Source organism: Cherax quadricarinatus, chromosome 66 (assembly GCF_038502225.1).
Source record: "Cherax quadricarinatus isolate ZL_2023a chromosome 66, ASM3850222v1, whole genome shotgun sequence".
NCBI classification, from domain to species: domain Eukaryota; kingdom Metazoa; phylum Arthropoda; class Malacostraca; order Decapoda; family Parastacidae; genus Cherax; species Cherax quadricarinatus.
In genome coordinates this window covers 10,946,563-10,960,860 of record NC_091357.1, presented here as the reverse complement: position 1 = coordinate 10,960,860, position 14,298 = coordinate 10,946,563, and the positions used below count along the sequence as shown (strand labels likewise).

The following is a 14,298-nucleotide window of genomic DNA, read 5'->3' as shown; positions in this document are numbered from 1 at the left end:
ATTTTGAATTTGATTCCCCATAATTTAATCCCACCCCTCTCCCAAACACCCTAGCATTTACTTCCTTTACAACCCCATCTATAAATATATTAAACAACCATGGTGACATTACACATCCCTGTCTAAGACCTACTTTTACCGGGAAGTAGTCTCCCTCTCTTCTACACACCCTAACCTGAGCCTCACTATCCTCATAAAAACTCTTTACAGCATTTAATAACTTACCACCTATTCCATATACTTGCAACATCTGCCACATTGCTCCTCTATCCACTCTATCATATGCCTTTTCTAAATCCATAAATGCAATAAATACTTCCCTATCTTTATCTAAATACTGTTCACATATATGCTTCAATGTAAACACCTGATCTACACATCCCCTACCCACTCTAAAACCTCCTTGCTCATCCGCAATCCTACATTCTGTCTTACCTCTAATTCTTTCAATTATAACCCTACCGTACACTTTTCCTGGTATACTCAGTAAGCTTATTCCTCTATAATTTTTACAGTCTCTTTTGTCCCCTTTCCCTTTATATAAAGGGACTATACATGCTCTCTGCCAATCCCTAGGTACCTTCCCCTCTTTCATACATTTATTAAACAAAAGTACCAACCACTCCAACACTATATCCCCCCCTGCTTTTAACATTTCTGTCATGATCCCATCAGTTCCAGCTGCTTTACCCCCTTTCATTTTACGTAATGCCTCACGTACCTCCCCCACACTTACATTCTGCTCTTCTTCACTCCTAAAAGATGGTATACCTCCCTGACCAGTGCATGAAATTACTGCCTCTGTTTCTTCCTTAACATTTAAAAGTTCCTCAAAATATTCTCGCCATCTTCCCAATACCTCCATCTCCCCATCTACTAACTCCCCTACTCTGTTTTTAACTGACAAATCCATATTTTCCCTAGGCTTTCTTAACTTGTTTAACTCACTCCAAAATTTTTTCTTATTTTCATTAAAATTTCTTGACAGTGCCTCTCCCACTCTATCATCTGCTCTCCTTTTGCACTCTCTCACCACTCTCTTTACCTTTCTTTTACTCTCCATATACTCTGCTCTTCTTATAACACTTCTGCTTTGTAAAAACCTCTCATAAGCTACCTTTTTCTCTTTTATCACACCCTTTACTTCATCATTCCACCAATCACTCCTCTTTCCTCCTGCCCCCACCCTCCTATAACCACAAACTTCTGCCCCACATTCTAATACTGCATTTTTAAAACTATTCCAACCCTCTTCAACCCCCCCACTACTCATCTTTGCACTAGCCCACCTTTCTGCCAATAGTCGCTTATATCTCACCCGAACTTCCTCCTCCCTTAGTTTATACACTTTCACCTCCCTCTTACTTGTTGTTGCCACCTTCCTCTTTTCCCATCTACCTCTTACTCTAACTGTAGCTACAACTAAATAATGATCCGATATATCAGTTGCCCCTCTATAAACATGTACATCCTGGAGCCTACCCATCAACCTTTTATCCACCAATACATAATCTAATAAACTACTTTCATTACGTGCTACATCATACCTTGTATATTTATTTATCCTCTTTTTCATAAAATATGTATTACTTATTACCAAATTTCTTTCTACACATAGCTCAATTAAAGGCTCCCCATTTACATTTACCCCTGGCACCCCAAATTTACCTACTACTCCCTCCATAACATTTTTACCCACTTTAGCATTAAAATCCCCAACCACCATTACTCTCACACTTGATTCAAAACTCCCCACGCATTCACTCAACATTTCCCAAAATCTCTCTCTCTCCTCTACACTTCTCTCTTCTCCAGGTGCATACACGCTTATTATAACCCACTTTTCACATCCAATCTTTATTTTACTCCACATAATCCTTGAATTAATACATTTATAGTCCCTCTTTTCCTGCCATAGCTTATCCTTCAACATTATTGCTACTCCTTCTTTAGCTCTAACTCTATTTGAAACCCCTGACCTAATCCCATTTATTCCTCTCCACTGAAACTCTCCCACCCCCTTCAGCTTTGTTTCACTTAAAGCCAGGACATCCAGCTTCTTCTCATTCATAACATCCACAATCATCTCTTTCTTATCATCTGCACAACATCCACGCACATTCAGACTTCCCACTTTGACAATTTTCTTCTTCTTATTCTTTTTAGTAATCTTTACAGGAAAAGGGGTTACTAGCCCATTGTTCCCGGCATTTTAGTTGACTTTTACAACACGCATGGCTTACGGAGGAAAGATTCTTATTCCACTTCCCCATGGATATAAAAGGAAAATTAATAAGACCAAGAACTATTAAGATAAAATCAAAGAAAACTCAGATGAGTGTGTATAAATAAATGTGTACATGTATGTGTAGTGTGACCTAAGTGTAAGTAGAAGTAGCAAGACATGCCTGTAATCTTCCCTGAATCCCTTCACTAAATATTACCCTGCTCACACTCCAACAGATCGCCAGGTCCCAAGTATCATTCGTCTCCATTCACTCCTATCTAACACGCCCACGCACGCCCGCTGGAAGTCCAAGCCCCTCGCCCACAGAACCTCCTTTACCCCCTCTTTCCAACCCTTTCGAGGACGACCCCTACCCCTCTTTCCTTCCCCTATAGATTTATATGCTTTCCATGTCATTCTACTTTGATTAATTCTCTCTAAATGACCAAACCACCTCAACAAGTCGGCCGTCTCCCACCGAGGCAGGGTGACCCAAAAAAGAAAGAAAATCCCCAAAAAGAAAATACTTTCATCATCATTCAACACTTTCACCACACTCACACATTATCACTGTTTTTGCAGAGGTGCTCAGAATACAACAGTTTAGAAGCATACATTTATAAAGATACACAACATATCCCTCCAAACTGCCAATATCCCAAACCCCTCCTTTAAAGTGCAGGCATTGTACTTCCCATTTCCAGGACTCAAGTCCGACTATATGAAAATAACCGGTTTCCCTGAATCCCTTCACTAAATATTACCCTGCTCACACTCCAACAGATCATCAGGTCCCAAGTACCATTCATCTCCATTCACTCCTATCTAACACGCTCATGCACACTTGCTGGAAGTCCAAGCCCCTTGACCACAAAACCTTTACCCCCTCTCTCCAACCCTTTCGAGGACGACCCCTACCCCGCCTTCCTTCCCCTATAGATTTATATGCTTTCCATGTCATTCTACTTTGATCCATTCTCTCTAAATGACCAAACCACCTCAACAACCCTTCTGCCTTCTGACTAATACTTTTATTAACTCCACACCTTTTCCTAATTTCCACACTCCGAATTTTCTGCATAATATTTACACCACACATTGCCCTTAAACAGGACATCTCCACTGCCTCCAACCGTCTCCTCGCTGCTGCATTTACCACCCAAGCTTCACACCCATATAAGAGTGTTGGTACTACTATACGTACTTTCATACATTCTCTTCTTTGCCTCCATAGATAACGTTTTTTGACTCCACATATACCTCAACGCACCACTCACCTTTTTTCCCTCATCAATTCTATGATTAACCTCATCCTTCATAAATCCATCCGCCGACACGTCAACTCCCAAGTATCTGAAAACATTCACTTCTTCCATACTCCTCCTCCCCAATTTGATATCCAATTTTTCTTTATCTAAATCATTTGATACCCTCATCACCTTACTCTTTTCTATGTTCACTTTCAACTTTCTACCTTTACAAGTCGGCCGTCTGTGTATATATATATCTATATATCTGTAGATATCTCTCTGTATCTCTATATTTCTCTCTCTATATATATATATATCTATATCTCTATCTATCTTCCCCCTCCCCCCAAGAACCTGATTGTATGATGCTTCCCCCTCGCCCCCAAGAACCTGATTGTATGATGCTTCCCCCTCGCCCCAAGAACCTGATTGTATGATGCTTCCCCCTCACCCCAAGAACCTGATTGTATGATGCTTCCCCCCACCTCCCCTTCCTTTTGACTCTCAGCTTCATATCGGCCATGTTACAAAATAATGCATGCTCTTTATGCTTCTTTATTGCATCATTTAACCCCTTGACTGTCGCAACCCCCAATCCTGGTGTCGCAAAATTAAAAAAAAAAAATGATTTTTTCATATGAAATGATAATCTTTTCCTGATTGTAATGACACAAAAAAAAACGAAATTTGATGGAAAACTGACGGAATTATGCTCTCGCGAATTTAGCGACCTCGGCGATATTTACAAAATGGCGATTTCGCCCACTTTGAGCCCTATTTTCGGCTAATTCCATTGTTCCAGTCAACTAAACTCATAGCTATTTCTTTAGAACTCCATTTTTTCTATCGATTGAGTACAACTGCCCATTTACCGATTTCAACTACCCAATAACGTGGCCAGAAATTTGCAATTTGGCCAATTTCATGAAAATTAAAAAATATGACAATTTCAAAATAGGGTCCAGAATGAACAATGCAGACATTCCTGGCTCTAAAATAACATTTTCTTTGTTCATCAGTCATGTCTTCAGGCCCCTCTGATATTACTCTTGCTTTCTATTTTGAATTTTTATTCAAACAAAAAGTAGAAGATTTACTGTTATGCAGACTACTGCAATACTGTAATAATTGTACAAATAATGTCAACTCATTCACAACTGTATATTAGAATGCCTAGTTGGACATTTATTGGAAAATGACATCATTTGTTTAATTTTGAACATCAGCAAAAATCAAACATTTCCCCTACTTTGAGCTCCATTTCCAGGTTCTTTTTATAATAAAACCAATCACACTCACCTCTATTTCTATAATATGTTTTCCATTCTATCAAATGAGACCAAGAAAACGAGAATACAACCATAAATACTACATGAATATAGACCTCAAAGTCGGTATTTTAATAAAAAAAAACGGTCAGTTTTTTTTTTTTCTCATTATGCACTGTGCTCTCCAGGATTTTTTTTATACGGTGCACACTGACCACACAGACCCATTCTCTCACATGTGGGCCTACCAGCTTTCTCCTGCTTGATTTGAAGCCGCTAGAATTTGAGTATATATACGTCAAACACGGTACCTTGTAAGACGTATATATACGACCAAAACAGTCAAGGGGTTAACACTAGATAATTAGTATTTTCCTTAATAATGCTTCCTTTGTACATTACTTTCCTAATAAAGATTTTTTAAGTCTGTATCCTTAAATCCTTTACTTTATCCACTAATCCATGTACTTGACATTGACTTTCTCTATCATATATATACATTCAGATCTTGAGTTCTGCAAGAGGTTATGCTCCTAGAGGTCCCACGACTCTAAAATCCTTAAGTAATATAAATCTTCACATATCAATTTGGCATTAGATTTTGTTAATCCCTTCACTGTCATGACTCTCTTAATTATGTGCTGATAGTGTCGTGATTTAAAAAAAAAAAAAAGTCGGAAGTAGTAGAATCTGAAGGTATGACACCAAAAATGTGAAATTTAATAGATAACTTTGGGAATTATTTAGGCGCAGAGTTGGTGTTCTGGGTGTAATTTATGCATGGGTGATTTTGCCTAATTTCAGTACTGTTTTAAGCCAATTTCATTGCTCAACTCGTCCCATTTTGTAGCTATTTTGCTAGTATATCTTCTGATCTACTGAATGAGCACAAACTATCAGAACTACTGTGAAGTGCACAGAATAGTAATTTTTGGCCAGATTTGCACACAATTTAACAAATTATAATTAAAAAGTCCAAAATAAACATGAGGCATTCCAGCTGCTAAGCAATTTTTCCTCTTCATTAATCACGTCCCCTTATGTCCCCTTAATCATGTCACTTGTGTAATAGAGGCCCTTCATTTTGAACCCATAACACAAGAAATGTGAATTTTACCCTGTCTCTTGGCTAATAAGATATAACTAGGAATGATTGGTGATGGTTTAACTGTTCCTATAATTGAAGTGAAACTAGTAAAAAAAAACTATAAGAGAAAAGGGGGGGGGGGCACATAGGAGCCCTTACCTTCCTCGGGAAAATCTACGAAAATCAATTTTTGCCACTTTAAGCCCTATTTCATGCTACTTCATCTGGAACTGACCAAAATCATCACTATTTCACTAGCATGTTTTCCATTCTATCGACTGATATTGAGAAACAGCCAGTAAAACCATAAAAACTACCCTAGAAAACGCCTCAAATTTGCTATTTCAAATGAAATACTATGTCAGAGATTTGTTTTTTCCATCATGCTTTGTGCAAGACAAGATTTTTTTTTATATATAGATATTGCACAGACCCATTCTCTCATGCCTAGCCCAAAAATTTACTGCTCAAATTATATTTAAGGTAGCTGTGCTTAACCCCTTCACTGTTGTAAGTCCCAAAATTAAGTGTTGACAATGCTGGGAATTAAAAACAAAAATTGTATGAAGTGGTAGAAAATCTTTCACAAGTCAACAATAATAAAAATACAGAATTTGATGATAAACTTAGAATGCTCAGGCGTAAAGTTGCCCATCTGGGCACTATTCATGCATCAGCAATTTTGCTTGATTTGGGTCCTATTGTAAGACTTTCTTTGCTCAGTTTGATGAAATTCTTAGCTATTTCACTAGTATGTCTTCCATTTTATCAGTTGAGCACAAGATGTCTGTTCAACTGTCAGAACTACACATTAAAGTGCACAGAATTTGGTAATTTGGCCAATTTTACACAAATTTAAAAAATAATTTAATAGTCCAAAATAAACATTAGGTATTCCAGTCACTAGAGCAACCTGTTTTCTATTTAATTACAAAAAACTAAGTTTTCCCTATTGCTTGGAGTAATAAAATAAAAAATGAATGGTCATAGTTATGGGCATCCCAGTAATTGAAGCAGACCTAACAAAAACCCATAAAACAGAATGGAGGGGATTTGGGGGGAGTGGGGGGGGCTTATCAATCCTCAGGAAAAATTGTGAAAATTCAAATATTTCTGCTATTTTGAACCTGATTTCAGGCTGCTTTTTGTCCTGAAACCAGGCAAAAAAAAAAAAAAAAAAAACTCCTCGGTCATTATTTTAAAAAACATGGTCAGAAGTTTGCTTTTTCAGTTGTACATCACATGGGACACGATTTTTTCTATGCACACTTATTACGCACCCATTCTCTCGTCTAAGCAAAAATTTACCGCTCGCAGCATATTTGAGACCACTGAGCTTAAAACGTAGATCTACATGAGTGATTTGCATCAATAGCTTAGATCTATACAAGAGAATGAAAGGGTTACAACATAATCTACATGAAGAACATTGGCATCAGTGACATCGATCTTTGTATTAGACAGTGAAAGGGTTATGAGCCCTTCCTTCATTAAATATAGTATTGCTTTCTTCTGGTTAATATTGACATTCATGAGCAAGAATGACTGCAAACCGATATGGGAGGTGTTAATGTCTGTGAAATTCCAAGGTTAGTTTTCAGTTTGGTGTACCAAGCACCCTATAAAGGTACCATGAATAATCAAATTTATTTGTAAGTTACTCATCAGTAAAGATGCTAGATAATTGAAGTGACCCAAAAAGAAAAACAAGTTTCTCTTTTTAACTTGAGTAATATATACAGGAGAAGGGGTTACTAGCGCCTTGCTCCTGGCATTTTAGTCACCTTTTACGACACGCATGGCTTACAGAGGAAGAATTCTGTTCCACTTCCCCATTGAGGGCCTTTTATTAATTTATGGCCATGTGCCATCTCCAGTTTTAAAGTGAAATAGCATATGTATTTTATGACCCACTATTAAGAACCACTACTATTTCTATGAAAAATTTCTGCACTGCCTTGCCTGTAATACCTTTAATGTATTTTTGCTGGTCTGGTGCTCTTGACCACATTTAAATCACACTTGCTTGTTTTTGATGAATGCATATTATTTTACTATTTTTTCTTATTTTCATACATGCTATTTTATTGCCATTTTAGCTGTTTCATGGTCACTTGACAGAGCTTGAATATTCATGGATGAGCAGATAAGTGAATGTCAAGTACTGAACATGAATTAGTGGATAAAGTAAAGAATTTCAGGATACAGACTTGAATAATCTCTTGCATCCTTGGAGATTCTTTCCAATATTTCTTCATGGCCTGCCATTTAACCCTAAAAAATTCTGTCTGTAAAGCTCTTTCTGCAGTAGCATTTGATATTTTCACATCTTCTAAGAGTCTCCATTTCCAATCAGCTTAGGCTTCTTGGTTGACACAGCCTTAGTACTGCAACTTGCTTCTTTGTAAAGCACCACCAATTTCTATGGAACTACTGATGACTCTTAGGGGGGACTCCTTTATTTGCCCATTCAGGTGTTTCATCCATTAATATAACTGACTTTTAAGCGTGTTTTAATCTATAGTTGCAAATATGTATTTTGTTATTAGGTAGTAGGTTGGTAGACAGCAACCATCCAGGGGGGTACTACCGTCCTGCCAAGTGAGTGTGAAACGAAAGCCTGTAATTGTTTTACATGATGGTAGGATTGCTGGTGTCTTTTGTCTCTCATAAATATGCAAGATTACAGGTACGTCTTGCTACTTCTACTTACACTTAGGTCACACTGCACACACATGTACAAGCATATATATACACACCCCTCTGGGTTTTCTGCTATTTTCTTTCTAGTTCTTGTTCTTGTTTATTTCCTCTTATCTCCATGGGGAAGTGAAACAGAATTCTTCCTCCGTAAGCCATGCGTGTTGTAAGAGGCAACTAAAATGCCAAGGGCAAGGGGCTAGTAACCCCTTCTCCTGTATATATTACTAAATGTAAAAGGAGAAACTTTCATTTTTCCTTTTGGGCCACCCTGCCTCGGTGGGATACGGCCGGTGTGTTAAAAGATGATGAGGTATCTTGTTACCCCAATATTCATCTCTATCTTGTGCTGCAGTTATCTTTATAGTACATTGCCTAAAGGTTATGTAGGTTGGTGGACAGAACCAACCAGTGCTGCTGCTGCTGCATCACTGGTTGGAAATTTGTTAACAGTTTTGCACTCTGACAGGATTGCTGGTCTTTATAATCTCGTGAACATTAGTATTTTGGGTAAATCTTGAAGACTTCTGCATGCATTCAGTATACACTTAGCTCTACTTGCCTGTGTTTCTTTTAATAGCTCACAGTACTTTTATATTTTCTTACCACTTTGATGCTAGGTATGCGATAAGATGATACTGGGTGGCACTAACAGATATATGCACTGTTATTTTCTTTTTACTTAATGTCATACTCTTATGGATCTTACTAGGTGTGGGACTTTACAGCATTTCGTATTTAGGTGTACCAGCAATTTTCTTCTTATTCTTTTCTAATTCCCTGATGTTTCTTGGCATAGAAGCTGGTGAAAGTGCGGGTAATCTTTATTTGAAATAATACAATGAGTGCCTTTTTATTTATGCTTGAAACAAGTAAGGTTTTGAATCTCTCTGCATGTCCACAATTATTTTTCCTTAAAATTATGAGATTAAGCATAGCTTGTACATTCATAAAGGAATTAAAGTTTTCACATTCCTGTCTTAGAAATTCCCTTGCTTTAGAGGTTATTCACTTCTTGATATAAGACTTTTGGAATGATTTCTATCTTTACTGAAAGTTTCTTTCTACATGTTATATCATATAAACAGCTGCCACTTGCTTTGTGTAGCCATGAAAACATTAATAGTAAACTTGGTAATAGTATTTTCAAAAGGCTATTTTTAGACACCTAATTTTGAATGTGGAAGATTTGTTGCATTATAATATATAGATACTTTAAATTTGTGAAATTTTGTATTTAAGATGCAAAATTTAAAGTAACAAGTTTTCAACAAGATTAGTAATGAGTTTCTCTGTTGACCACTTGTAATGTGTGGCAGGGTAGCAAGGTGGGTGGGGGAAGCGGCAACGGCACACCTCACAGCACCCTGCAAACATCCCACCCAGATTCTTGCGTTCAGGGCAATCCCAGCCACAACGGCAGCAGGACCATCAGCAGCGACAGCAGCAGCAGCGATGGCAGCACCGCCAGCAGCACCAGCAGCAGAGCCAGTCTTTCCAGCAGTTCTATGGCTTTAACAAAGAACACAGTTTACAACAGCTGCCACAATACACATATCAAGACAAACAAGAACCTTGGACCAGTCAGCCACAAGAAAAGCAAACAGGTGGGTACACAGAAGACTCAAGAACTGGAAAGCCTCAGACTGATGAACCACACACCAAGGAAGAGGGGGAGTCTAGATGGTGCAGGCAGACAGATACCCCATGTACCTGGATGTTACATGGAAGTTATGAACAGCAGCAACAACAGCAGCAGCTTACAGGACAAGGTTGCTGGGACTGGAGAATGGAATGGATGGCTGCCAGTGACAACTCTGGGGATGAGTGGGGGATGGAAGCCCCATCTGGGACATTCCTCCTCGTGCCTTCGCCATACTGGAGGAATGACTCCCCTTCCTGGCAATCCTACGTCCCAACAGACATCCCACCTGCTAATGTCCCCATCCTGGACATCCCTTGGATGGCCTCAGATACCATCACCCACTCACCCTTTCAACCCCAAAAACACCATAACCCATGCCAGTCACAGCAACATCAACAAAGCCATGTGGTTGCCACCACAGAGTCCTTCAACCCACAGCAGGACTTTGTCATGTGCAGGAGTTCAGGTACAGCAATCTTCCCAAGCTCCACAATCCCCAGAAGACCCTCAGGTATCCCATACCATCACACCATCAGTTCAGGCCAAGGGTACAGCTTCATTCTTGGAAGCAATTACCAACACCACCACCAACACCAGCTCAACTACCAGTGCTTCCAGCAACAAGACCAACAGTCCCTTGAGCAAGCAAATGCATTCAGTGAGCCCTTACCTGGCTCCCTACCCTGGGAGTGGAATCGAACAGATAACTTATGGATGTATGAACCAACAACCATTGCTAATGATGCCGTATTATCAATATGGAGGAACAGTAACACCATATTACCAGTGGGCAGCTCCTGTAGTGATGCAGTGGCAGTTAACCCCTACGCCTACAACACACCATTCGACCCCAACTTTGACAACGGTAGCACCAAAGATGTCGGGGACATGTCAGCCTCACTCAACTTGGTCTTTCACTCCTTGGAGTCCTGAGGATAAAGGAAATCATAGTCCTCAAAGCATAACCGTTAAATCTAGTAAGGGAATATTAGATTCGTCTAGCAATAATTTATACCCAGGACCAAGCCAGGGAAATACCACACTGGACAAGAAGAGTCCTCATAATGCATATAAAGTACAAACTCCAACTAGTTGTGCAAGCCTAAATACATATTGCGAGAAATTGTCTACACAGAAGAATACTGATGATTATGAGGTACCAAATTCAGAGTCTAAATATAAGCTCTTGCCCTCTCCTCACAAAGCTGCTTCCTCTCCTCAAAAGTTCCCCCAGCCAGTTCTTACAAGTCCTCCTGAGGTAGCTCCTGCCAGACTGTGTGTTGGTACTCGTACAGAAGGAAATATCAGTGTATTGCCACCTTTATGTGGTGACCGTTGCACGTCGATGCCCATTACCCCACCTCCGACTCCCCTGCTTGAAACAGACAATCTTTCGGCTGCAGTTGCTAAGCTGAATGGATCCTAAGTGCACTGCATGATGTCAGTCTTAGCTGACTAGGTATTATCAACACCAAAGCTTAAGATTTTGTTGTCTAGAAAGTTATTTGGTCAAGAATATCTTTGATACATGACTTACTAGAAGTCATCATAGGAGAGCATAATAGGACAGAAGGTATCTTCATTATGCATATTGTGTTCATTATTTTAAGGGCTTTAAAAAATCCTAGAAATCTGTGGTTGTGTTGACATTGTGAATAAATTGTGGCTCTTGTAATTGTGCCAAAGTCTTCCCTCCCAACCCCTTTGTCTTGGCAACTCCAGTGCACCCTTGATCTCTCTTCGTATGTTAAAACTCGTGTCTTTATACAGTGTAAAAAACAATTTTGCCTGTGCTTTGGCCGCTAGAAGGCATGTCTCAGCAAGTTTGCTCATTTGCTACTTATTTTTATAATTTAAGTAACAAAATTATTAGTAGCCGTTGAAAAAATATACAAAATCACTTTGGTAAAGAGCAAATTGTTTTCTGAAATGCTCTTATACTTATCAGTTTTATTTTCAGAGCACAATATAGAGTAAATAGATCTTTGCATGAAAGTGACCATATGCAGCACTTTATACATTATTTCATTGTTTAAAATGATTTGGCTTCAGCAAATTAAGTACTCTCTCTCATTTTCCCATGTTTAAAGCAGAGATTTGCATGTACTTTGCTGTGGTGATGGCATTAAACAGGGAAAAATGGTGGAGGGGGATCAAATGAACAATAAAAGAAGCAATGTTATGTATATGCTAAAAATGGTCAGTTTTCCTCTACATATTTTTTATTTTTATTTTTTTTTTTTCAAATTTCCAGTATATGAAATGAAGAATATTCATTTCTCAAAGGATGCTGGACCAGGGAGGGAAGCTATCACTAAGGCAGTAAAAGTTTTGTGTTGCTCTCCCCCTCGAAGTGTGTGTACATAAAGGCATTTGTAATAGAATTTCTAGAATCTCCTCTTCAAGTTGGCAATTCTGACAAATGGCTGACCTGCCATTATCCTGATAATTTGAAGACAGAGATTAGTGTAAATTTTTATTGACACAGCTTATAATTTTTAATGCCAAATTAAAAGCTCAAAGTTTGCATTAATTTTTGAGAGATTTTGGAAATTCTACTTTTGATATATTCTTATATGGTGGATGACAAAGGAACCAAAGATATGTATGATAGTTTGAAAAGGAATGTGATTTTTATATGTTAAAAAAAATTATGTGGTAAAGACTCAATTTTTACCTAAATTTTTTTAAATTGTAAAAAAAAAAAAAAATCCTTTATCAATATGTAAAATTTCCAACTGCTGTTAAGGAAAAGTGTTGTCATGGGAAAGTGCTGGGTTTTACTTATATTTCTTAGAAAATTTATTCAACTTCTTTAAACAAAGGGAGGCACACTTTGGTTAGTATACACATGCTGCAGATATCATTGTATTTTATGGAAATTTTATTGCCTTCACTTGTTGGATCATTACATATTTACTGATTAGATGTGTATAATATTGTAAAGGAAAAATTATTTTAATGTGCACTATACAATGCATGGGAGCTTTGGTGTCACATATACTGATGCATAGTCTCAACCTGTTCACAATAGTATAAAAAATTTAATTAATTTGCATTAGTGTTACTTTCCCTCCCATTATGTTTTCAGTGCAATATTGCCTTTATTTTATGTATGTTTTAAGCAGAGATCTATCAGTTTTATTTATTTCTATTTATACTATAAGCATATCATCCTTTAATATTCCCTATTGGTTGTGAGTCAGTGTAAGCTAGTGATGCTTACTGTAAGTTAAGGTTGTGCTTGAGAGAATCTGAGGTATCCTTTAAGATGTAGTGTTATTACACTTCTCACTAATGCTTGATGATTTACTGCTAGCCAAGTGTTAGATTTTCTACTTGCCCACTAGTATGCTACGATTGCAATGATGTATTGGTTACAATATGCTGGCATATTAAAAAGTTAACATTTGGACTTGTAAGAAAGCTACAAGCTCTAGTATATAGTGGTAAGTGTAATAACACTGCAGTGTGGTTGTTTGTAATATGAACCATTCATAATTTCAAGATGTGGATCTTTAATTTGGGGCATTTATACGGAAACATACACTGCCATGTGCAATGGTTTATTGCCTTAAGAAAATGTATACTCTTTGACAGTGGGATCATTTACAGCACAATAGGTCTTAATCTAGAAATGCTTGAGAAGCTAGAAACCTATTTCAGTACACTGTTAAAGTACTTAACATTGATATGTATTTAATGGTATGAACTTGTAAATTGGATCTGTTATATGTATTGTAATTGATCACTATGCCTTATGGATTATGCATATGGAATTTGTTTCCATTTGTAATGTAAAAAAAATTCTAGTTCTGGATACTGTAACTATGGGATAAGAGTAAGTGCCTGTGAAGCAAAGAAACCAGTTGGTTGTACTTCGTGTGAGTAAATCAAGTAAGAAGATTTTGTCTTTTATTTAGCTGCCTACAGTCTGACATTTAAAAGATGTTTTTATGTACAGATGTGTGAAGAGTTTACAGCCATAAACTGTATCTATATACTCAGTATAAATCTATATAAAAACTTTAATACAAATGTTAGGCCAAACCTGCAAAGAAATTATAGTAGACAGTAGTTCCATCAGGTGTTCAATTTAGTTTATTGAAAACTCGAAATAA

General features: G+C 37.7%; 1 protein-coding gene across 2 annotated transcripts in view; it reads left to right on the top strand.

The window, feature by feature from the left end:
- The window catches only part of LOC128704081 (mucin-2), a 71,999-nt gene extending 57,916 nt beyond the window's left edge, over nucleotides 1–14,083 (top strand). The window contains exon 8 of one of the 2 annotated variants that reach the window (XM_070099066.1): nucleotides 9,852–14,083. In XM_070099066.1, coding sequence (XP_069955167.1) covers nucleotides 9,852–11,603 — 1,752 coding nt within the window. In that variant the 3' untranslated portion in view covers nucleotides 11,604–14,083. The remainder of the gene's footprint in view (nucleotides 1–9,851) is intronic. The other variant, XM_070099067.1, reaches the window with a different exon arrangement.
- The last annotated feature ends 215 nt before the right edge of the window (nucleotides 14,084–14,298 follow it).